At 38.6% G+C, this 26,778-nt stretch overlaps 1 protein-coding gene across 1 annotated transcript in view; it reads left to right on the top strand.

Annotated features, from left to right (window-relative positions):
• The window catches only part of LOC142488272 (uncharacterized), a 50,361-nt gene that overhangs the window by 19,126 nt on the left and 4,457 nt on the right, over nucleotides 1-26,778 (top strand). The window contains exons 7-8 of the mRNA XM_075588644.1: nucleotides 16,182-16,439; nucleotides 17,754-17,944. Of these exons, the coding sequence (XP_075444759.1) occupies nucleotides 16,182-16,439; nucleotides 17,754-17,944 (449 nt within the window). The remainder of the gene's footprint in view (nucleotides 1-16,181; nucleotides 16,440-17,753; nucleotides 17,945-26,778) is intronic.

The raw sequence follows: 26,778 nt of genomic DNA, 5'->3' as shown, positions 1-26,778 counted from the left end.
ACATCAACATCATGTAATGAAGTACGTTTCTGTGTATATTTCATTAACCTAACTAACTATAGTTTACTGTGTTTATTAAACGTTCTAAAAATACATAGTATAGTCAATATGATGATATAAGCTACCATAATAAAGCTGGTGTTATCATTTGTCGGTGTTATACATGGATCCTACACAAATTGATACAGACACAAACAGTTGTCTTACAAAGTGTGTCTATGCTAATGTGCACGTGATTGACGTTACAATTGTGACAATACTTGATAATTATCATCATGATAATGATGAAGTGACGTGATTTATATTGCAAAAATATTACCAACATTGTCATATTGGTAAATTATAAATGCTAAATGACAGTAACATTAGTGACAAATTTGTCTTCTCTGTTAACAGTTTAACACTTGGTACATGTAGGACACATCCACACACGTGTGACTTATACATACACATGTCACATATGTAAATTAATGTTGACTATTAATTCCTAGCATTACAAAACACCAACATTGCTAAATATAAGATGTAGTACGCATTGTTGTGATTGCAGGCATTCATGCATGGAGTTTTATGATCAGTCAATTTCATCCGTGATGAATGATGTCCCGTAAGTAAAGAAATAAGTACAGTTATCCCCTTGTCTCCAAACACCTCTATATTACATTAATGGAATTTATAAGGAAACATACATAAAATGTGATGAAATGGGAGTAATCATTTTGTAATACAATGCACATGAAAGCTCAAGAGTAGCTAAATGCATATACATGATACAGAAAGTACATATATGTAACATTTGTGTTTAAACCAATATGTTGGGTTTTGACTTCAAATAATTATAGGAAGATTGATGTAGGCACATCTTATGAGAGATGTCAGCAAATATACATACCATGATCAGTCATACTGGAGATATACCTATAATGCAAAGGAACAATATATAAATTGCAAACATTGACATGCCATCTTCAGTACCGTAAACAACACAGCAAAGTGTGTATTTGGTGTTAAATGTGCAACACCATGTATATTTCATGACATTCAAAATGTAAATCAGGCTGGTGTACACATCATATGGATGTACATGTTACACTGCACCAATAACATTGTATGTAAGCATACTAGAAGCATGAATGAGTATGGGCATAATATGTGTATTGTGTTAGCATAAGGAACAACACAATGCTAAAATATTAGTGCTTTGTTACCCCAGTTGTATTCACATACACACAACTAAAGTACAATTGAAGAGGGATTATATAACCTGTGCAACAATAACATACCGGTGCCACATCCCTTTGTGCACACAGCAGAGAAAAGAAAGGTGTGCAACCCATATTCATCTGTGTCCTACCAGAAGGGTATATAAAAAAACATTATTGTTAAGATAACATAATGTAAGTATAAAAGTATAACTTGGAACATATATGTTTTTACTTACAAGAAAAAAATGAATTGATGAGATTCTGGCGTGTCTGGCCACCACTGGCTGTTTGTTCATTTTCATCAGCTACATGGGTGGGATGCTCGTCTACCAAAGGCTCAGCTAGGTCTGATTGTACATTGTGCCTGAGTGCAACATTGTGCAAAATGCAACAGGCAAGGATAATATCAGACACTTTTTGAGGCTTGTATAGAAGAGCCCCACCAGTTCTGTCCAGACACCTAAATCTGGTCTTGAGTAGGCCAAATGTCCTCTCTATAACAGATCTTGTATGGGCTGCATTGTACCTGTCCTCTGCTTCAGTTTGAGGGTTTAGCACCGGAGTCAAGAGCCACGGCCTAATTCCGTATCCTGAGTCACCTATAATGAATGGAGCACACATAAGCTGACATTAGTGATCAAATTGTACAATGCCAACATTCCTAAATAAAAATGTGTTTTGTGTTAGAACATGTAAATGTGTACTCACCCAGCAGCCAACCATGTTCAAAATGTCCCTCTTCGAACGCATGGAAGACTGAAGAGTTCCTCAGGATGGAGGAATCGTGACTGGAACCAGGGAATTTGGGTACCACATGCATTATCCTCATCGTCGCATCACATACCACCTGTACATTGAGTGAATGGTAGTGCTTACGATTGCGGTACACATGCTCACTCTGACTAGGTGCAATCAAAGCAACATGTGTGCAATCGATTGCACCCAGCACACATGGTATCCCTGCTATATTATAAAAGCCAGTCCTGACTTCCAGCCACGCTGTCGCCTCTGTAGGAAAATGAATATAATTCCTAGCGCGTCTATTGAGTGCATAGAGAAACTGGGTCAAGGCCCGCGAGAATGTAGATTGCGAGACCCCGCCCACTATGCCCACAGTTGTCTGGTATGACGCGGAAGCAAGATAATGTAATGAGCACAGCATTTTAACAAGCCCAGGGACTGCACGACCTCTGGCTGTGAAAAAATCTAAATCTCCCCTTATCTCCTGATAAAGAGCTAAGATTGCTGCTGAACTCAAACGATAGCGACTTACAATCTCCTCCTCACTCATCCCATCTAACAGGGTTCTCTCCCTGTACAGACGCGGACGAGGCACAACTTGTCTCCTCTGTCTTCTCCTCTGATCTCCTGTCCCTCTCCCTGTCTCTGTCGTATCCGCGTGACTGTCCCTGTCACTGTCCCTCGGTGTGTCCCTCCCTTGCCCTATATGATTGTCTTCATCATCAAGCATGTCATAGAAAAGAATGTTCCTCCGTCTCCTAAACAATCTCAACATTTTGAAATGAGTAGCTGTGAATGATCAGGTAATGGGCGTCCTTTAAATAGGTATGTGATGATGTCAGGTGACATAGTAAAATGCAAGGTGTTACATTAACATAATAAAGTACTTCTGTGGCAAGCTGTGTGCAGTTCTTGTTATAAGTATTTGTTGTGTGTATTCTGCAGGGAATGATGATATTTGGCAATGATGTGACGTGAACCTTTGTAGAAACATTGCTTGCAAATAAATAGTTGCATGTGCAATGCATGTAACACTTGTGAACGTAACAGTCAGTCATGTAATTAGGCAAAAAGGCTGAGATTGACGTGGGAAAAGTTTTGTGTAACATGTGTAATTAGGCATGTTATTGTGACATGTTGACAACAATGAATAGTCGTGTGCATATGCATGCATTTCTGTAAGGAGGATAGTTGGTATAGAATGAGTTAACAAGGTGTCCCAATGCTGAATTACTGTACATGTGTGTATAAGTTAGGTTGAAGTGCTTGTAATGCTACGGTTACAATGTAAACATGCAATGTGATTGATCGTCCAATAAGTGACGTCATGAAAATAGGGAGGACCCAAAAGTATATGTAAACATGAGAAGACAGATGTACATGAACGTTTAAAGATGCGTGTCACATTACAAGCATTGTGTAATGTAAAGGAAGATGAATATACTGTGTATGTGTGACATGTGTGACATGTGTAACATCATGTAAATAATTGTCGCTCAGTTCAGTAAAATGTGTGATATGATGTGAGGTTCTCCTTTAAGAGTTGAGTATAGTATTTTCCCTTGGCACATCATCACATGATGAGTAATGTGACCCGCAAATGCTGCAAACATGTAAAAGTATAATGTTATGCAAATAATACACGTCAGCTGTGACACAATGCAGGGAATGCCCCCACACTGTAATGCAAATGACGTTTGTATTGTGAGCAATGAAACGTAAACAGTACTATACTGTTATACGTCCCCGCTCCATTGACTCCATTGATGTACAGAAGATTTTTTTTTCTAAGTGCCGTTCCGGCAGCCTTAGCGATCGTTCTCCCCTCCAAACTGCCAACTTTAGTTGGCGGGAGAAATTGGCCATAACATCTCAATTTCGTAGTGCCGATCAGGCCCGATAAGCTGTTTTTTTTTGTTGAATCCAGCCGATTTAAAAAAGTGGCGATCAGTGGCGAAAACAGGCTTATCGGCAGCCGACTGCCCATAACAAAATAATCGGCTCCGAAACATGGCGATATCAAGCACTTATCGGCGCTTACTGAATCTCAAACCCAATTTTGGCTATAAAATGGCGATAATTCCCTTATCAACGCTTACTGCATGAGGCCCACAGTCTGTTGTCCTGCTCCGCTGAAGTATCTGGCTGCAGGGTAATCCCTATGCTGTTGGTGATCCCTCACACACTTATCTACAGTGAGGGGACTACCTGGGGCCTGGGGGTAATGTCTGGCATAGTCCAAGAAGCTAACTGCTCCCTGGACACTACCTTCTATTCCCACGGCTCCATCAGGACTTCTGCGGAGGAAATCCTGGTCTCTATGACCTCCCATTCCGGTGGCGCCAACCACAAAATGCCCGCTACGCTACACACAGTCCATTAAAACATGCAATGCCAACCGCAAGATGGCCGCCGCAACGTCCCCTGATCCTCCCGAGCCACAAAACCGACTCCCTACGGAGGTAAAGGAAGTACCCTGCTACACACACATGATAATATACTTTGCCAGTTGACGGAGAATAAATAAGCCATTCAGCTGGATCACTGCTATAGTTTATTTTCAAAACTAAATCTGATTTTTTTATTCAGTGTCTCTGGGACTGCTATCCTCACATCATCCACTGGAACTATAACTTCTGGATCAGCCTGACATACTTCCAGTTGTGTTTCATTTGTTCCCTGTTTAGCACTAATAACATCTTTTCCCTTTTGTTTGGCAGCGTTTTTTTGCGTTATTTCTGGTACAGATAGATTGGCAGAAGAACGGTCATTGTTACATAGTTACATAGTAGATGAGGTTGAAAAAAGACGTACGTCCATCAAGTTCAACCTATGCTAAATTTAGACAACAGATACTTTATCCTATATCTATACTTATTGATCCAGAGGAAGGCAAACAAAAAACCCCATTAAGGGGAAAAATTAATTCCTTCCTGACTCCAAGAATTGGCAATCGGATTAATCCCTGGATCAACATCCTTCTCATGTATACTTATTTGGTATATCCCTGTATACCTTTCCCATCTAAAAAGATGTCCAACCTTTTTTTGAACAAATCTATTGTATCTGCCATCACAGTCTCCATGGGTAATGAATTCCACATTTTAACTGCCCTTACTGTAAAGAACCCTTTCCTTTGTTGCTGGTGAAATTTCCTTTCCTCCAACCTTAAGGGATGGCCCCGGGTCCTTTGTACTGCCCGTGGGATGAATAGTTCTTTTGAAAGCTCCTTGTATTGTCCCTGAATATATTTATATATAGTTATCATATCCCCTCTTAGACGCCTCTTTTCTAATGTAAATAAATCTAATTTACCTAGCCTCTCCTCATAAGTTAGAATATCCATCCCCTTTATTAATTTGGTGGCTCTTCTCTGCACTCTCTCTAGTTCCATAATGTCTTTTCTTAGGATTGGTGCCCAAAATTGTACTCCATATTCAAGGTGTGGTCTTACTAATGCTTTGTAAAGGAGCATAATTATGTTTACTTCCCTTCCATCCATTGCCTGTTTGATGCAAGATAAGATCTTGTTTGCCTTTGCAGCTACTGCATGACATTAGGCACTATTGCTAAGCCTGCTGTCTAAAAGCACTCCTAAATCCTTCTCCATCGAGGATTCCCCCAATACAGTATATCTCCATTTAATTTGTAAGTCGCCTTTTTATTCTTGCATCCCAAATGCATAACCTTACATTTATCTGTATTAAACCTCATTTGCCATTTACCTGCCCACGTTTCCAATCTCTCCAAGTCCTTCTGAAGAGAAATTACATCCTGCTCTGATTCTATTACCTTACACAATTTAGTATCATCAGCAAAGATGGAGACTTTGCTCTCGATCCCAACCTCAAGGTCATTAATAAACAAGTTAAAAAGCAGGTGTCCCAGTACCGATCCCTGAGGTACTCCACTCACGACTTTAGCCCAACCTGAAAAAGTTCCATTTATGACAACCCTCTGTTGTCTGTCCTTTAACCAGTTTTCAATCCAGGTGCATATATTATTACTGAGTCCAATTTTCTTTATTTTGTACACCAACCTCTTGTGTGAAACCGTATCAAAAGCCTTTGCAAAATCTAAGTAGACCACATCAACTGCATTACCCTGGTCTAAATTCCCACTTACCTCCTCAAAGAAACAAATAAGGTTAGTTTGGCAAGATCTATCCTTCATAAATCCATGCTGACTATTACTAATAATTTTGTTTTCCATTAGGTATTCCTGAATATTATCCCGTATTAAACCTTCAAGTAGTTTCCCTACTATTGAAGTCAGGCTTACAGGTCTGTAATTCCCCGGGTGTGATCTAGCGTCCTTTTTAAATATAGGCACCACATCTGCTTTACGCCAATCTTGTGGTACTGAGCCTGTGGAAATGGAGTCCTTGAATATGAAATATAATGGTTTTGCTATTACTGAGCTTAACTCCTTGAGAACTCTTGGATGTAAGCCATCGGGGCCAGGTGCCTTATTTACTTTAATTTTTTCAAGTCGCTTATGAACTTCTTCCTCAGTTAACCAATTGGTCATTAATATGGAGGTTGTGGCTTCCTCCTGTGGCGCTACTATTGAACTTGATTCTTCCCTGGTAAACACAGAAGCAAAGAATTTGTTTAATACCTCTGCTTTTTCCTTATCTCCAATAATCTGCCTACCCATCTCACACTGAAAGGGTCCTATATTTTCTTTGTTGCTTTTCATATCTATGTACACACATTTGAGTGAAGAGTCCTTCATCTTTTTTAACGCTGCTTTCGTTTTTTTCAAACCCAGATTCATGTTTTCTTTTATATCGGTCATATATTTTTTTCAGCTAATTAAGATAAAAGATATCTGAAAATTAAATTATATAACTATATAGGCAGCAATAAAGTTGGCTTAAAATACAAAAATATGATTAAACCAGTGTTTCCCAACTCCAGTCCCCGGGAACCCCAACAGGTCAGGTCTTAAGGATATCCCTGATCCAGCACTGGTGGGTCAATCAGCGGATCGGTCATTTTGACTGAGCCACCTATGCTGGAGCAGGAATATCCTTAAGACCTTACCTGTTGGGGTTCCCTGAGGACTGGAGTTGGGAAACACTGATGTAAGCAATAATAAAATGAAACTCTAAGTGGTGGATATATTACTTTTATGCATAGGGCCGTTATGAGTTAATATTCAAATGATATGTTACTGTAGTTACATTGAACAATACTTACTTAATGAAATCAGCCTTGCATATAACACTTAAATACATTTGCACTTTATTTAATGTTGTTATCAATAACTTGTGTAGTTGTGAACACTTTAACATTTAATTTATCAAGGTAGCATCTAGCAACCTTATAAGAAAGCATTTGTATTGCATATGCATCACATAAACGGGCAAATTACAATATGTGCTAGTTCATGCGACAGCATTGCGCATGCGCTTCTGTCTTGAGGTGGGGCCTACCAATGCAAGAGTGCCTAGGGTCCACGAACATCTTAAAATGGCCCTGGGGGCAAAGTAATGCCATCTTTGGACAAGACATGCTCAATGCCATGTTATTTGGAGCTAACACAAGTCAGTGCTAACTTGGTGTTAAGCGTATGCTAAAGAGATAACTAACGATCGTTCTTTTTTCATGTATTTAGCTTTGTGAATACCCATTAAACACAGAGAAACTAATAGATGTTACCTATTTAGGTAACGTCCCATTAGTAACCCAGATTTAACAGAGCTTTAAATATTTACCCCATACTGTGTATAGCAATTTCTTAATCTTCTAACCCAATTTTATTAAACCAAGCGTTATGAGAACATTATCTCCTGATATGTTCATTTTTTACTGGGATGAAGCGTTATTTAGTTTAATGAAATTATTGACTGAAGTTTTACATGACACATCTTCATTTACATGGTTTAAAAATATATGTTTTACCAAATTCATTGGTAGATCCCAAAAGTGTACAGTATACTGTACGGCAAAAAATGGAAAGCAGCGAGCACGCCAAAATTACTGGAAATATTCTCTAATTGACTTATAACATCATTCCAACATGTTGCAGTCCCAACTTGAGCTGAAAAAATAAAGATTTTTAACTATAACTTTTTAGTGGAAGCTATGGGAATGATGAACATAATGATGCATGATGTACCAGAGTTTACAAACTGGGCTCATTCTATTGTTGAGTGATGTCAGCAGTTAACTGCTGACAATACAGAAAAAAAACAACACAAATCAGTGTGTACAAACATTAAAGCCACTGCTGATTTTCCTGGGGTTATTTTTGCAGTGTAAACAGAAGCTGCTGAAGTACATCCTGCAGTTTGCATGATTCAGAGGGGAAATTATGCAATTCATGTTGAGCCTTTCGTGCAGCAAATGTTCATGCATCAATATTTTTATTTCTACTAAACAGGAAACATGTTGTTTTAAATATCAGATACAATATATACTTCTCGTGAAGTAAAGCAAATAGGGAACAATTCAGCTATTTAATATTTTCTTCTGTTAATGACCATTTTCCAGAGACAGAAAAAATGTAATTGTTTATATCTCTATTTCAAACTGCAAAATAATTTACCTTCCTTTTTAAGCAAATGATGTTTAGTTGTATCAACAACACATCTTAAGCAATACATGATATCAGTGCGCATCTAAAATTGTAATAACACTTTAAAACTATTACATTTCAAACATACATTTACTAAAATGCCAGTGATAGATGATAACCCAGGCCTTGACCTTATCCCCTCCCCACAAACCTCAAATAAATACACCAGACCAACAAATGGGAGAAAAGACCAGTCACAGCTTTATTAGCAAAGGCTTGTAACGTTTTTAACAACATCTGGACAAAAACATCCCTGAATCCCCCCACTATATTGCTCAGTGCCATAAAAAAAAAAGCGTATTATATGCACCCATAACCGCACATCAAGTGGTCCACAAATCTCCATACAAAAGAACTACAATTGGCAGTGCTCCAACATAATCAAAAACATTGGACCACCAAGCTGCGACAAAAGCCTCAGCAACCTTTGTGTTCTTACTCCTTTTCTTTTTTGTAACTACATTTAGTTTTCAATCATTATTTTCTTTTTTAAAACTTCTACTACTCTCTTTTTTCTTCTTAAAATGGATGGGGGTGCTTTATGCTTTGAAATGCTTGAGAAAGAACTGCTCCTCGCCCTATATTCGAGGCATGCGTTTGCACTGCAAAGGTCTCCTAAGGGCGGGACCCTCCGATAGACACCTTTTTACCTGCTCAAAGGCTCTCTGGCACGCTCTAAACCATACCACTTGGGAAGGCACACATTATTTTGTAAGGTCTCTTAGGGGTTTTGTAATTGCCGGGTTGTGATAGGAGGGGGTAACCAGGCTATCTAATAAAGGTTAAGCCCTCTGGTTACCCCTGAAACCGTGGGGTCCCTGGTAGCTACATAAGCACCAAAATCCAGGGACCAGGGATAATACATGTTGAAAATAAAGTGACCCCTGCTTTTTTCTGTTTTCATATTCCCTTGGCCCTAGAACTGTGAGATTTCTTGTGTGTCAGTTTTAGGGGGTATATTTGGGTAGAAGTACAATTATTTTGTTTGCAAGAGTTCGGGGGCCGCAGTTACCAGTAGTCCTTTAATTCTCCCCTGTGAGCAGGCATGATTTGCCGGTACGCGGGGTGAATTACACTGGGGCAACCCAGTGTCCCCCAGACTCCTGGATTTCGAGCCCAAATATCCCATATCCATTCCCCTTATAAGTATAAGGTTCCACAATGTGTATACTTTATTAAAGTGTACTTTATAATGTTTTAGACATTTGCTACTGTATAAGACGCTATACAGTCAGCGGGGGCATCAGCATAGATGCAGGCATGTCTTTATAGCGTCCGTAGTTCAAAGAGGAGAGGATGTCCAGAGGTGAGAAGACCGTTTGGTGGTCGAGGAAGGGTGGATTTCCAAGTCCGGAGAACAAAGGGCACCCTGTGGGGACACCTTTTGTATCTGCCAGACTTGGTGGAGCCTACCCAGTGGGTGGCAATGAGTTAGCCGGGGGAGATACAGCTCGTAGGCGCTTCTCCCATTGGCTAAATCATATTTCCCACTCACCCGGCGTTTCTAGCCAGCTTGGCACGCCTCCTCCACTTACGTCAGCCAAAGGACGGGACCCTATTCCTGTTGGCTGGCTGGGAGGAATTCTCACGCTCTGATTGGTTGCTCCTCCTACCTCCATGCAAAAGATAGCTTAGCGGAGTGTATATAAGGAGATGGCCGAGTCAGAGAACCAGACCATCGTGTGACTTTGATGAAGCTAGGGCGGGCTTTTCAAAGTTGCTCTGTTCAAAATTGCAGAGCAATCAGCTTTGTTTTGAAGCTAGAAAAGCCTGCCTTGCAGAGACTAAGGCCCGTCTTTTGTGGCCAGATTCTACAAATCGAAGTAGCAGTCGCGGTCAGGATTTGTTGCCAAAAACAGTTCCAAGACTTTAGGGACTAGGTCCCGGTAAGGATTTTCTGCTGAATCTCAGTCCAGGATGTCTGGAACAAGGTTCTGATCAGGGTAAGACCTTGTAAGCTGGCAGCCTGCACATAGAAAAGGCTAGATCTCAAACCCCACACCCAGTAAGTGTGTATATTTCTGTATTTTGTGTTTTGTTGTATTTCCGAGGTTTTATCCAAATAAACCCCATTTTATTTCACTGCCTTGTTTTGCCTATTGAATGATCCCAAAAATATAAATGTGTTAAAAGACCTGGTCTACCGTGACAGGAGTAATTTGGGATGAAGCACCAGTAATAGACTGCTAAACCAAACAAGGAGTCTACTTATGTCTTTGTCCGCGGGGTCAGAACTTCTTTCAGTGCAACTACCATACTGGTCAGTGGTCTTACATTCCCACCCAATGGCATAGCCTAAGTATTTTCTTTTGACCTTCGCTAATGCACATTTTGTAGGATTGGTGGCAGATTTTAGCCTGATTAAGCCCCACCAGTGTTTACTGTAGATGACAATGTCATTTTTAAAACCAGAGACAGAACATAAAACACAGACAAAGCTCAGTTTTAGCACATCCAGTGAAACTCATACACGGTACAGTGCCTAAATATATATGTATAAATATCTATTAAGTAAAATGGTCTTTTAGTTTGACATTTTTGGCCAAAATTGTTTTAAGCCCCTGAGCCAACTTCACGGCAGACCATAATTCAGGGGTCCCTAACGCTAATATAAATTAGGAGGTCAATAGGAGCTTGTTAGGTGTCCAGTATAGATGACAATGTCATCCAGATTGGCTACAGCATAAGCCCTATGAGGTTTTAGCACCTTATCCATGAGTGTCTGGAACATGGCTGGGGTACCATGCAGACCAAATGGCATCATCACAAACTAATATAAACCCATCGGAGTGGAGAAGGCAGTTTTGCAATTGTTATTCATGGAGAGGAGGTGCGCAAAGTAGCTCAGTGATACATGTCCTTATCCAATTGTCCTCTCCAATGCCTGTTATTTACTTTGAAAATGTGAGTTGATTTGCTCTTTCATTTTGTACACAATTTATTTTGGTCAAATAGTATGCACTATTGTGGCTTTTTTCTTTTCCATGCTATACCATTAACCCATTGAGGGATATCCTGAGAATCACTAAACACATCTACTTAAAGGGCTCCAGTCAGAGAGAGAAGGATCTCTGACATGCTTATATGAACTACAAGTTTTGTGAGTGCAACTACCGAAGGCTACATGATTGACTGTTTATAGACATTACACTCTGCACTATATTTGCTTTATCTCTTTATTCACATGTATCACTGAGCTACTTTGCGCTCCTCCTCTCCAAGAAGAAAAGTTGCACATCATCTGGGTACTTGGAACGGTCCCCTTTGAGGAAGTTGAGCTGCATATCACCATTTGTATATTTTGTATTTACCTATTATCACTGGGTGGTGAATGTTATCAATTGGTTTTAGGTGTTTCACATTTGTGCTTTACCATAATTTTTAAAAACACTGTTTTTTATTTTCACTCCTTGGAAGCGCCCTGTTCACTCTCTTTCCCTTTGCACAAAAGTTTTGCAATTGGACTCCTCCTTTAAAGGTATTTGCCAGTATCCTTTTGTGAAGTCAAGTGTGGATATATACTCTGCCGTAGCAAGGGCATCAATCAATTTGTCCACCCTTGGCATTGGGTATGCATCAAACCTGGATACTGCATTTACCTTTTGGAGGTCCACACAAAACCTTACCTTCCCATCTGATTTAGGTATCATTACTATTTGATTACACCATTTACATGATGATTCATTGATCATGACTAGATTCAGCATTGCTTATACCTCCTTCTCTACCAAAGCCATATGGCTTTCAGGCAACCTGTAAAAAGGGAAGTGTGCTTTCACATCAGGTGCTGTCTGGCGCAAAAGGGATTGTGCCATGATTAAAAGAATTGTTTATGTTTTTTTGCACAGGATTAATACAAGAGGCCAGTGGGTGTCCCCGAATGGTTCCCACGGGTGTCTGGGGGTCCTCGGGTGGTCCCCATGGGTGTCAGGGGCCCCCAAAGGAGTTAAAAACAGCAAAGAGGATTGGCGGAAAGCCAGATATGCCTGGAAGCACTCACAACTACATGTGGGGGACATGTAAACAAGTTTATTAAAGCTACATAAAAAACATATTGGACATAAGGGGAACACAAAACAAAAAAGGGGGTTCTCCTCCCACGCGTTTCATGCTGCTGTAGTGCTTTCTCAAGGAGTGTGCCTGGAGGGGAATGATGGTGGTTAATATAGCCCCTCCTTTGGCAATGTCAGCTGCGTAAAACCAAAGGAGTTCCTGGTGGTGTCTGGGGGCCCCATAGGTGTCCCAGGTGGTCCCTGCGGGTGTCTGGCGTCCTTGGATGGTTCCCGCAGGTGTCTGGGGGTCTTCGGGTGGTCCCAGCGGAGGTCCGGGGGTCCTCAGGTGGTCCCTGCGGTACCAATTCCGTGCCCAAAAAAAACCAACAGCCAATTCTTTGCAATAAATACACCCACCTACCCCCCCCCCCCATAACACATACAGTACAGTAATTACTATTATCCAGATATGGATAATAGTGTATTTGCCCATTTAAAATACAACATTGACAAGCAGAAATAAATTAAATAAATATTGCACTCACCCCTGACAGGCTGCCATGATGGCCACCTCATCCTCATCACCGTCCATGTCCTCCGTTGCCATAAACAATGCAATCAAAAATACAATCTAATGTCCCCTAACCCCTTAATCACCTAGAGATTAGTAACCGCTATAGTAATTAAGGGGTTAACCCACCCTCCCCTACTACCCACCCAGGAGGCCTAACCACCTCCCCAGGCAACAACCCCCACCTCCACCCATTCATTGGTACAGTGGGTACATCATGCTCATATAATATGGGCATGATATACACTATAGCAATAAATGGTGAAGGCCCCCCTTAAAAAGGTCCCAAATAAAACACATTACATAGAAAAATCAACATATTACTAATGACAAGAAAATAATTAATTGGCACAGTGGGTACAACATGCCCATATAATATGCCAGTCAATTTCACACATAGCTTCTCCATTTTGGCTTTATTATTGTTAAAAAAATCATGACACGGTGTAATATGTCATGTGTTGTTGTTCATCTGCGGTTGTATTTACCTAATTTTAAGACCTGCTAAGGAACAGATGATTGTTATTATGTCATGATATGTAAAACCATGGAATTCCAAGAGGGTGTACTTTCTGTTTCACATGACTGTATATATATTTTGGTTGTTACCCTAAATATGCTAACGGTAGAGGTTTTTTGTTGCCTTTTTCACCGACCATAACTTAAAATGTGATATATATATATATATATATATATATATATATATATATAAACTATTTATCTTTGTCTTGCATTGACCTTACTCAAGATTTTTAGAGGCTGAAATCTATGGAGCAGAGAGAAATCTCTATCTACTGTATGGCTAGGAACCCTTGAGATTGCTCTATTTTGTGTCACCCTACAGAGTTAAAGGTTCAATACAAGAGAAGCTGCATCTCTGGTCATATATGTAAATATATGCTTTATCAATATTCAGTGTAATCACTCGTCATGTGGTTTATATATAATACAGGGACAACTGAGAGATCTGTGCTGCTCAGAGCATTGTGCTTTGAGCTACCTGATAGGCAGTGTTGGAATCATTATACACATATTTTCCATACTAACCCTGACAACTACTATAATTGTCAAGGGACTGTGCAGCTTGGATTGTTTCACTCATCTAGGACGCATCAGTAAAATGTATGAGAGTCACCTGCAATCACAGTTAATTCAATAGTATAACTGTGACTATCAATAATTATTATTACAGCTGACACCCTACTACACAGTTTTGTGTTCCTAGTGATATACAGCACCAGCCTCTCTTTGTTTTAATTGATTTTATTATTTTGGTTCACATTTTGCGTCTACTCCAATACATATATTTTTAATGATTTAGCATTAATAAAGTTATTTAAAGCCCGCCTAGGGGTGTCTTCTTAGTGCAACACTATAGGGATTATTTCTGTCTCTTTAAGCATATTTTCAATATTCCCTGTTAGCACACCCCTTTATTTGTATTGGAGTCTTAAAACTTGCAACACAATTAATACCCTCCATGGCGTTTGAACAGGGTACACACCCACCCCTTAGGGGGATTTTCTATTTCTTAACTGTATCTATAAGGTCTAGTACCTTTCCTTGTGTACCCGAGCACACGCAATCTTTTGTACTATGACAGGTTTCCTAGCTAAAGAAATAAACTTCACCTTATGGCTCAGCGAGTGAGATAATGTTTTTAGTTTAAATGCAGATCTAACAGACTCAGTAGATCTCCCTGACATAATGGACTACTTTCGTCAATTAGATAAAACATACAAGCAGCAATCAAGGCTTCGATGGATGTGATTAGCTTGGAAACATATATCAGGCAAAATCTAATCCCAAGAGGTCTACGGCTAAATTTAGCCCCTGCACATTCAATTCAGAAGGATGAGTTCCTGAGAGCAAGGGAACAGACCTTATCTGCATGTTCTAAAGAACTGATTACTCTAATAGTTAAGCATGAGAAAGAAAAATGAGAAGATGTTAAAAAAGATCTGCAACAATTAATTTCTGAGGTTGATACTTGTAATACGAGTGAAAAATTTGAGATGTATGAGTTATAAGTAAAAACAAATATTGATAAATACACGACAGAAAAAAAGGATAGGAAACAGAAAATGTTCGCGTGACACTAATGATTATAAGGAGGGTAATATATACTAATTTCATATAAATCAGACAAAGAATTCAGAACCAATAGCTACGAGTAACTCATCGACGTACTGGGAATCCTCAGATACAGAAAATCTGAGAGTACAGCCTAAAACTCATAAAACATTTAAAAAAACAGACAAAGGTATAGAAACATATGCATAAATACAAGATCTAGAACAATAACTCAGGATATAAGTCCTTTTTTAGAGGAAGCCTCGCCCCAGGCCACTAGATCTCTATTCAAGAGAACAAGAAGAGGGAAGGGGAGGAAGAGGCAAAAAATCCAAGAAAAGGGGAAATTTCAACAAACAGAGGGGAACCTTCTATTAAGTTCTGATCCAGGGATATCAGATACTTTTATCATCAATCTGACAGACTTCACTCTGAATAAGAACCATATGAGGGTCTTAAAATGTTTATTATCATACTCCCCCACCTCCAACATGGATCACTTTGAATGTATCAAAGATACAAATTTGTTTGCACGAAAATTATTGTTGCACAAATACTATAAAAAGATCCAACAAACTAGGTCTAAAAATAGTTATGGGAAGAAATGGACAGTAATGATCTGGATAATTTAGACATCCTCATGAGTCTCTGGAAAGAGAACGAATGAAATCCAGGCACAGGTCCTTTCACCCAACTTAGACCAAAAATCAGATTTACTCCAAGTATGGACATCTGCAGCAACGTTAACACTTTTGTAAAACTAGTGTCAAAAGATCTAGAAAAGATAACAAAAGGAGGGAGAGGGAGGAATAACAATATGGATAGGGATGAAAGAGCAGCCCTAAAAGATCTAACTGAGAGGAAAGAAATCACAATAAAGTCGTCCGATAAATGAGGAAACATAATTAAAAACTGAAAGCTATGTAAAGGTGAATCTTAGACTACTGGGGGACAAGAAATGCTATAGAGTCCTGGAACAAAACCCTACAATCATCTTCCTACAAAAACTTAAAGTTCTCTTAGATCAGGGTTTAACAGATCAAGTAACATCTAAACAGGAATATAACTATATGCTGAAAACTACACCAAAAACACCAACATTCTATAGCCCTCCAAAAGTTCACAAAAATCCATCAAACCCGCCCGGTCGACCCATTGTCTCCGGAATACGAAACCTCACAGAGGGGCTAAGCGTTTATCTCGATAAGGTTCCAAGAAGCTTTGTTACATCTCTTCCATCATACGTTCGAGACACTCAAGATGTCCTGAGACGTATAGAGGGGATAGTAGTTGAGAAAGACACCCTACTATGTAGCCTGGATGTGAGTCGCTTTATTCAAGCATACAGCACCCAAAGGGCATAAACGCAGTGGCATCTTTTCTTTCAACCAGGAGTACATACCATCAAAAACATAATGGATTTATATGTGATCTACTATCATTCGTTCTAACCCATAATTACTTTCTGTTTAATAACAAAATCTACCTCAGGTACAGGGAACTGCAATGGGGACTACTTGTGCCCCTACCTATGCAAACCTCTACCTGGGGTGGTAGGAGAAACAGACAGTATTCAGTGAAAATATGACGGAATTCTTTGATAAAATTATCTTATGTATTTTTTATATAGACAATATTTTTGTATTATGGAATGGTAGCAAAGGAAGTGTTATTGCATTTATTGAAGCCTTAAACACCAATCAACATAGTCTCAAACTGACATATGAAATCAGTGAGAAAAGCCTGGTTTTCTTGGACTTACAGTAAAGGTAACTATTAAATCAGATGGGACAATCAGCACAATTTCACATGCAAAAGAAACAGCTACTAATAGTTACCTGAGAGTGGATAGCCATCATCCGTTGACCTTGATTAACAGTATCCCAAAAGGGATGAAGGAGAGCAAAGGATGCACTGCAACTGGATCACTGTATGAAAAAATGTGGGGCAAACTCCAGAATAAAATTGAGGGTTATTTATTGATAAACTCACACATGGGTGTTTACAGCAGCCGCACCAACGCGTTTCATCCAATACAGGACTTTATCAAGGTGTATCCACCTTGATAAAGTCCTGTATTGGACGAAACGCGTTGGTGCGGCTGCTGTAAACACCCATGTGTGAGTTTATCAATAAATAACACTCGATTTTATTCTGGAGTTTGCCCCACATTTTTTCATACAGTGATCCAGTTGCAGTGCATCCTTTGCTCTCCTTCATCTCTATGGTTCTACTATACCAGGAGTGCACGCAGAGGAACCTTCATTTGGCTTTGGCGTCCTGGATTCCAGCTTGTCCCCAGGACAGGTAATGGGCATCAGCCCTTATTTTATTACCTGTTATATCCATGGGGTCCTTATGCTAATCTGGTGGGATGTGCAATACTGACCATATGTGCGGTAGTCACGCAGACTGACCGCTAGGTCTTTATTTTTGTCTCCCTGTATATGATGAAGCTTTACATATTAGCCTAAGGATTTATATAGCGTTCCTTCTCTTGACTTATGTGCTTATATATGAAGATGTTTGTGTGCACACACAGTATTTGAGCATCGCTCTATCTACCTTTCTCATGTATCCCAACAGGGCAATTTCTCAGCATCAGGAGGAATTGTTCAAATCTGGAGGATTTCAAAATACAGGCAGACATTATGAAGAAGAAGTTTATAGATAGGGGCTACAACCAGAAAAGTATAACTAAAGATTACAAAAATGCAATAGGAGCAAACAGAGACACATTACTTCAGGTTAAAAGAAAAATTGAGAGTAAGAACACGGTGAGGTTCTTAGGCACATACTGTATAATGCCTAATAGAAAGAAATTAAAGGTATCTATCAAAGACACTGGCATGTCCTATTAGAAGACAAGGATTTATGCGAAGTATTGAACACAACACCGACAATGATACCAAAAAGATCCAAAAACCAGAAAGATACACTGGTCCACTTCCATATTCAAACCAACCAAACTGTTAAAACTTAGCTACCTCAAAATACAATGGGGACATACAAATGTGGCCTCATGTAAAGCCTGCAGGTATATAAACACCAGAAAAACCTTTGAAAGCAAGAAAGATCATACGAAGACATTTCCAATTAGACGTTTCATAAATTGCAAGACATCAAGAGTTATTTTTCTTATTACCTGTAAGTGTGGAATACAGTACAGGCATACACCGCATTAACGTACACAATGGGACCGGAGCATGTATGTAAAGCGAAAATGTACTTAAAGTGAAGCACTCCCGTTTTCCCACTTATCGATGCATGTACTGTACTGCAATCGCCATACACGTGCATAACTGATGTCAATAACACATGTGTAACAGGCTCTATAGTCTCCCCGCTTGCGCACAGCTTCGGTACAGGTAGGGAGCCGGTATTGCTGTTCAGGAAGTGCTGACAAGCGCATGTGTGAACTGCCGTTTGCTATTGAGTGAGATGTACTTACTCGCGAGTGTACTTAAAGTGAGTGTCCTTAAACCGGGGTATGCCTGTATGTAGGAAAAACTGATAGACAGTTTCGAAGGCGGATCCTGGAGCATATTGGATCCATTATGGATGGCCTTGACACTCCATGTCATGTCAGGGAAAAACACAATGGAGGTGTGAATGCCCTTCTCTTTCAAGGTATTGAAAACCTGTTACATGACATGTGAGGAGGAGACTGGGACAAAAAGCTGTTACAACGATAATCACAATGGATTTACCTACTATCCACATTAGCCCCTCTGGGTTTAAATTAGGGTTTCCTCCTTACTCCATTTTTATGAAGTATAAGATTCTACTTGCCATCCTAGGTCCAACATTAACTATACATATTGTATTAATATTGAAGAAAGCAGGTGGATTGAGTTTTAAATAGATAATACGCATACTGTTGAGATGTATTACAATCAAAGGGATGATGATACAAAAGACATCATCATGGTCTATATTCTTCTCTGTAAATAAAAGTACAAAACATGCTGTTTCACCACTAACCACGAATTCAAGGGAAGGGGAATGGGACTGGGGAAGGGAAGGGGGGACCTTCGCTACTGCTATAGAAATGTGGAAGTGCTGGTGCTGAGATCAGGGATGAGGATCCTGCTACTGGTCAGACGGAGATTTCAGATCAGCCATACTAAGACTGAAACCCTATCCAGACCTCATATATGCATACCTAAAGACACAGGACATACCTCACTCAGTGTTTTGTTACACTGACTAGACCCTTTTATCACCTATTATCCATCTCATTTTAGAGGCTAACCAGTTACCACCTATTTAGACGTGTGAGTAAGCCTCCAGAAGCATCAGTCACTAATTTACAACTCATTTAGTGGCCACCCCAAACTATCCACAGGTCTTAGGCAGGACACTTCTAGCTGATACAACCAATTAAGTATTTTACTGCCTAAACTATCCCTCCTGTGGGATCGTATATTGATAGGATCCATCGCTGTATCCGACTGGATTTTAATATTTCGCTGTCACCTTGGCTATATTAGAGTCCTACATATTGTGACTCTTTAGCGTCCTATTTTATTTGAGTTATTACTCCCAATAAAGTGTTTTAAATTTGACACTCCTCACCCATCACACATTTACACCACATTACTCTACATACTGTACCTGTGATCTCCAGTGATAGAGTGCTCTCCTTTGGGGTTCTGTCTCTCCGCGTTGTACATGTTTCCCCACTAACAAAGGTTTCTTGCATAAACCTTCCTCCCTTATCAAGCTCATAATTTGGCAGTACTCACCGCGATGTGCAGAGACCAAGTGGTAGCTCTCTATACAGTATGTTCTGACGGGTATTGATCCGCTGAATGGAGTGGGTGCTTGTCAGGCAGTAAGGTAAACAGAAATGTAACCATGACAACACCAAACACATAACACTGGCTACACGGTTTAACCAATCAGCTAATAGAACAGGAACACCTGATATAACCCACCAATATGCCAGTTGGTACCGTGGTCACGAGCATAAGCGGCACGTCATCATGACATGGCGCCACACTAATCTATAAAATGGAAGCATTATCCGGTATACATGGTAACATAACCACATCAAAACTTTCCCAGCTCACTCTGAATTTGCCCCGCTGTAGCCTAACTGGTGAAACGTACATAGGGTACTTCTAGCGTCACTTCCTGGTGCCGCAGGCTTGTCGGAGAGGCTGGCTGCGATGTGAAGTCAGAGCATTTCGGAGCCATCATTGATGGGAAGCACAACGCTCTGACCCTTTTCCAAGCTAAAGCATTTAGACAGCTATTTAGGGTAACACATATACATACATATATACATATATACATATATATATATATATATATATATTATATATACATACATATATATAATCAAAAAATAAATAGATGATACCGTTCTGTGGCTAACGAAATGCTTTTATTTGTGCGAGCTTTCGAGATACACTGATCTCTTCTTCCGGCGATGTTACAATGAATGAAGCAAGGATAACTTAAAAACAGACACTGTTTTTAAGTTATCCTTGCTTCATTCATTGTAACATCGCCGGAAGAAGAGATCAGTGTATCTCGAAAGCTCGCACAAATAAAAGCATTTAGTTAGCCACAGAACGGTATCATCTATTTATTTTTTGATTATTGAAGCTCGGCTAACACGGTACTGATACCTCTACATGTACATATATATACATACATATATATATATATATATATATATATTTATATATATATATATATATATATATATATATATACATACATATATATATATATATATATATATATATATATATATATATATATATATATATATATATATATATATATATATATATATATATATATATATAGGAAACCAGGTGTCCCACCAAGGAGACAAAAAACAGCACTCAAGGTATATTGCAAAAGTGTATTTGAAAAAAAGCAGGCACATATAAATCCAACGTTTCGGTCCTGTATATGACCTTCCTCAGGGGTGTGCTGCTCATTTGCATGTCATTTCCCAGAATCCCTTGCTGCAGTGGAAGTGCTGTATGCTGGGTGATAATGGGGAAAGGCGGGGTTGCAGACCTGCCTAAGACATGCAGATGAGCATACAGTTGTATTTGCATATATATATATTATATATATTTATATATATATATATATTTATATAGTGCAGAATAAATGAGTTCTTCAGTATTAGGTGATACCTTTTTTATTGGACTAACAATTTATGTCATAGGACAAGCTTTCGAGAGTTCTCCTCTCTTCTTCAGGTCAAGCAATACTGATATACAAAGGATTCAATGTCTAATACAGTGTAGGGAGAGGAAAAAAAAACCCAGATGTTTACTGTAGATAAGGTAGGTAACACCCTACCCTGTTTTTTTGTTTGTTTTTCTCCCCTCTCTCTACACTGTATTAGCCATTGAATCCTTTGTATATCAGTATTGCTAGACCTGAAGAAGAGAGGAGAACTCTCGAAAGCTTGTCCTATGACATAAATCGTTAGTCCAATAAAAAAGGTATCACCAAATACTGAAGAACTCATTTATTCTGCACTATCGCAACTGGACTAACACGGCTATTTTCTGCTTTATATATATATATATATATATATATATATATATATATATATATATATATATATATATATACACTATTTATCTTTGTCTAGCATTGACCTTACTCAAGGTATCTAGAGGCTGAAATATATGGAGCAGAGAGAAATCTCTATCTACAGCTAGGAACCATTGCGATTGCTCTATTTTGTGTCACCCTACAGAGTTAAAGGTTCAATACAAGGGAAGCTGCATCTCTGGTTATATATGTAAATATATGCTCTATCAATATTCAGTATAATCACTCGTCTTGTGGGTTATATATAATTAGAAGGGACACGTGAGAGATCTGTGCTGCTCTGAGCATTGTGCTTTGAGCTACCTAATAGGCAGTGTTGGAATCATTTTATACATATTTCCATACTAACCCTGACAACTACTATAATTGGCAAGGGACTGTGCAGCTTGGACTGTTTCACTCATCTAGGACGCATCAGTAAAATTTATGGGTGTCATCTGCAATCACAGTTAATTCAATAGTATAACTGTGACTCTCAATAATTATTATTATTACAGCTGACACCCTACTACACTGTTTTGTGTTCCTAGTGATTTACAGTACCAGGCTCTCTTTGTTTTAATTGATTTTATTATTTTGGTTCACATTTTTCATCTATTCCAATACATATATTTCTAATGATTTAGCATTAATAAAGTTATTTTAAGCCTACCTAGGGGTGTCTTCTTAGTGCAACAATATAGGGATTCTTTCTGTCTCTTTAAGCATAATATCTCCTCCCTCTCTAATCCATCCTCTCTTGCCTCCCTCTCTCCCCATCCCTATTGACCTTGCCACTATGCCAGTCAATATGCAGCCTGCCTGCAAATCCCAAAAACAAGCACCAAATTAAAAAGACATTCTATTTTAAACAAAAAAATACCAATAAACCCTTTGATTGGCATAGTGGCACACCAATGCCCTATGGGCATGAGTTGCCACTTTGCCAGTCAATATGCAGCCTGGTTGCAAATCCCAAAAACAACTACCAAATTAAAAAGATTCAATTTTAAACAAACAAAAAAATGCCAATAAACCAATTGATTGGCACAGTGGTACACCATTGCCCTATGGGCATGAGCTGCCACTATCCCAGTCAATATGCAATCCCTAATGACATACATGATATATATATTAAAGTTGTAGTTAGAAAATCTTCATTTATTGCACTTACAGATTTAAAACATAAAATGATTGCTGAATAGATACTTGCCCAATTTATAGTGGCGTTCTTTCTCCTAAGCGCTCTTCAGCATTTCTGCCACTGACGTCACTTCCATTTTTCACCATGCGAAGTAAGTTGATCACTCCACCCCTTAATCACCCAACACATTTCATAGGCGTATTCTACTTCATAATACTTTACTATTGTATTGTCCCTAGTTATATTTGTACATACTTCCCCTTAGTCACCTTTTCCAGTCTTTCCAAAGTACTATTCAACATAATTTAAAATATTAACATTTCTTTGTCCGTTGAGGTGGCAACTATCCTTGGCAACAAAAGTGTTTATCTGGGGAAGGCTTGAACACTACTCAAATGCTTCCATTCAAAGTGACTTTCAAGGTTGTCACAGACTGTTTTGGAAACATTGATGCATCCATTTTACGGTTACATTTACAACAACAAAAAATGTTGCAGTGTTATTTTCCAGCAAAACTGTTGTCGGTAATATAGCACAATTCTCAAGCATTGAATTACTGTCTTTATATTATAGCTAATTGGTTTCTGTCTTGAGGCACATTAATGATCTGGTTTTGCTCTAAGAAGATGGGTACACCCTGTCTGTAATAGCTTTACATGATATCAAAAGCCTGCTATTATGAGATTTTACAAAGCTTTCCCAAGGCTACATGAGCTGTTGAAGGCTAATGTTAAGACAATGCTTTTAACGAACCCTAGTTAATATATGTATATTCTGTATAATTTTAAACATTGCCACCTCTACGCTTGTGTAATTAAGTGAACATTTGAGACATCAAAAACAGTTTCTGCTTTCAGCCATGGCAGCTTGCAATACAATACAAACTGTAATCTTGTTCTTCCTCAATGTCATTATGTTCTTAGAATCACTCACTATTTTTCCTCCCTCTAATATTTCAAACAGGAAGCATGAAGCAAATTAATAATAATCAGCACAATGCAAGTTGTTATTTTATATTGTATTCCCTTGAAATCAAACAAGCCGTGTCCTGAAAGGGATGGAATAATTCAGGCTATCTATTACCAAATAGGCATGAACATATTAATACGTTTAAGTCATATGTTTGAAATATTATTTTTTGGTGTTCTTTCACTGTATTATTTGTTTTTATATGAATGGTGAAACAACTTTTATTTTTTATTTTTTTAAGAGTAAGCAATTTAAACCCTCAATGCAGCTCTCACTAATGAATAAGTACAGTATGTCTAGTAACAGTGCCTTTCTTACAAAAATACATCTTAAAATGTAAACGTAATTACAATATTACAATGAAATGGACCATTACAGGGATCCAAGAATGCCATAGTCACTGTTTTAGATCATTATAAGATGCATTTTACATTCATATATATATTTATTTTAAATCAGAGCAGATATCATTCATAAATACTGTTAAATACTCTGTGGTGTATTTTTACTTTAATAGTCCAAGTATAATCAACATGTGTGAATATTGAACGAGTCAGTGATGAGAGTAAGATGAAAGTTTAGCAGATGAATATCAAAGACAAATTTACTGCTAGTTTGACACATTCACCTTAAGGACAAAAACCACTGAGAATATATGTATTGGAAAATACTGTGTGCACCCTAACAGCAATTAACCCTTCCAGCTTGCCACCGTGACCCCAGCACATAGAAGTCACGTGATTGCTCCTGGAGTGATCATGTGACACAGCTGGTCCCCGGATATACAGTAGGAAACGGAAATGGAGAGAGCTCCACTTCTGCTTTGATCTGGCATGTTGCTTTGTATAAACATAATACTGTAATTATACAGAACTTGCATACCTATATGTTATGCTGTTTATGCAATACCATTACAATATTTAATTTAAACCGCCATTATTATAATCCTAAGGTATATTTGGAGACACTTGTGAAGAAAATGAACGTCTCTTACATTCTTGTACCCACAACGGTGCAAATATCGAATCTTTGCAGGTCATTGTCCTGGTTTATAGAAATACTGTAGTATATGTGTGGATGTCTCCAAGTTTTACATTGTTTGTTAAAGTGTACATGCCCATTTAGTTTACCTGTTTCAACTCCTAACAATACATTTTGGGGGAACTGGATGACATTAAGAAAAGTTCTCTCTCTTCCCCCTTCTTCTCTCCCACTCCCTTCCCCTCTATATCTCACCCGTTTCCTCCATTCCTCCGTCCCTCTCTTGTTTCCCCCTCTTTGTCCCTTATTTCTTTCTCCCTGCATCTCTGTCTCTCTCTCTCTCCCCCTCTCCCTTTCTGCCATCCACCACTGAAATTCCACTATGTGGTCTTGGGAAATATTTGTGAATACTGACCATTTTCCACAATTCGAGTGGCCAGGGTCCAATTTTTGCCAGTTTCATAAACTTGCAAATATCTAACTTTTCACCCACAGTTTCAACATTAATTTTAACTCATTAAGAAATTAATTATGTCGTAATTTAAGAACCCGTACATCTTTATATATCTATCATATTCCCACTGAATAGAGAAAGGGAGGATTGTAAAATCCGTGGATGGAGGGTGGTGAGGACAGATAAAAATTAAATTAGGGAAACTAAATATTGGGAGATATACATACAATTATTATGAATTGAAGCCACATTAAATAATATACATTTCAGTTAATTTGATGTCCAAGGATAATATTCACTATAGCCCTATAAACAGAGAATATCTAATGTTCCAAATACATGAATCAATAGAACCACCATGCATGTATGAGATGCAGATGTTAATAACTAAAACAAAAAACTGTTTACATCATAAGCTTAAAGTTATGCACAGATAATACTAAGCACCCACTACCTAGAAGAACCACAATGTCCATTTTAAATCCATTTACCGTACGTTATGCAATTTTATCAAATAAAAAATATAGCTTTATAACCAACATATGTTATCATGTTTTCTCTTTTGCCTAATAAATGGGTTAAATCTCACCAGACTGTCACCTTTGGGCAGGTATAATTAATGTTCTGCAGTTAGACAGAAACCTTTTTTTTTTTACAAACATAAGTGACATATGTGCGCAGACACTGTTTCTATTTAGCAAAGCATGGCACAGTAACAAGCTGGCAGTGCCTTTTGAATGTGTGTATTTTTCAGAAAGTACGGCATGTTTGTTATTTATCTTAGAAACAGATCAAAACAAAAATGTACAGGAAAAGAAAATGATATAAAATATTTGAATATATGAAATGTATTGAAATACACAGCATTTCTATTTAGTCAGGGAACAAGTGAAAGACTTCAGTTCGTAGGTGTTGGTTTGAATAAAAATTTCCATGGCTATTTAAGGTGTTAATCCTCTTCTTGTAGACAGTAAGGTAGTTAAAACACTGTCTTCTCTCTCCTCAATGGCTCTGCTAGGGCATCAGCTAAAAGCATTTCTTTGCTTTACCTCCCTGTACCCATAACTAAAATATTCCTTCCTGGTTTGGAAATCATCCTAAAATTATGAAACAAAGACCATTTGGATAGTGTGCATGAAATGACTTAATACCGACCTCAACTTTAAAGCGACGAGAATTTGAAATTAAAAATGCAATAAAAATGTTAGTAACATGCCCACTTTTAACTTGCAAACTGTGCTGGTACTCTACTTATTACAGTAAGTAACACTGATTCAGTTTCTCACATATTTTTCCAACAGAGGAGAGAATTCAACTATTCATTCAAATCGAGGAAAGGGCTCTTGCCCGAAACACGTCAGAGTTTCCTGCTTTTGTGTCCCCCACGCTGGTGCCATGGAATAAGGATTATTTTTAACCTCATCCTTGCTGGTGTTTAGCTCATCTTCTTACAGCTGTGCTCCGCATCATTCCACGTGGATGTTCCTCTC

Source organism: Ascaphus truei, chromosome 2 (genome assembly GCF_040206685.1).
Source record: "Ascaphus truei isolate aAscTru1 chromosome 2, aAscTru1.hap1, whole genome shotgun sequence".
Taxonomy (NCBI): Eukaryota; Metazoa; Chordata; class Amphibia; order Anura; family Ascaphidae; genus Ascaphus; species Ascaphus truei.
The sequence above is the reverse complement of the archived record's forward strand: the minus strand, read 5'-3'. Positions and strand labels throughout refer to the sequence as shown.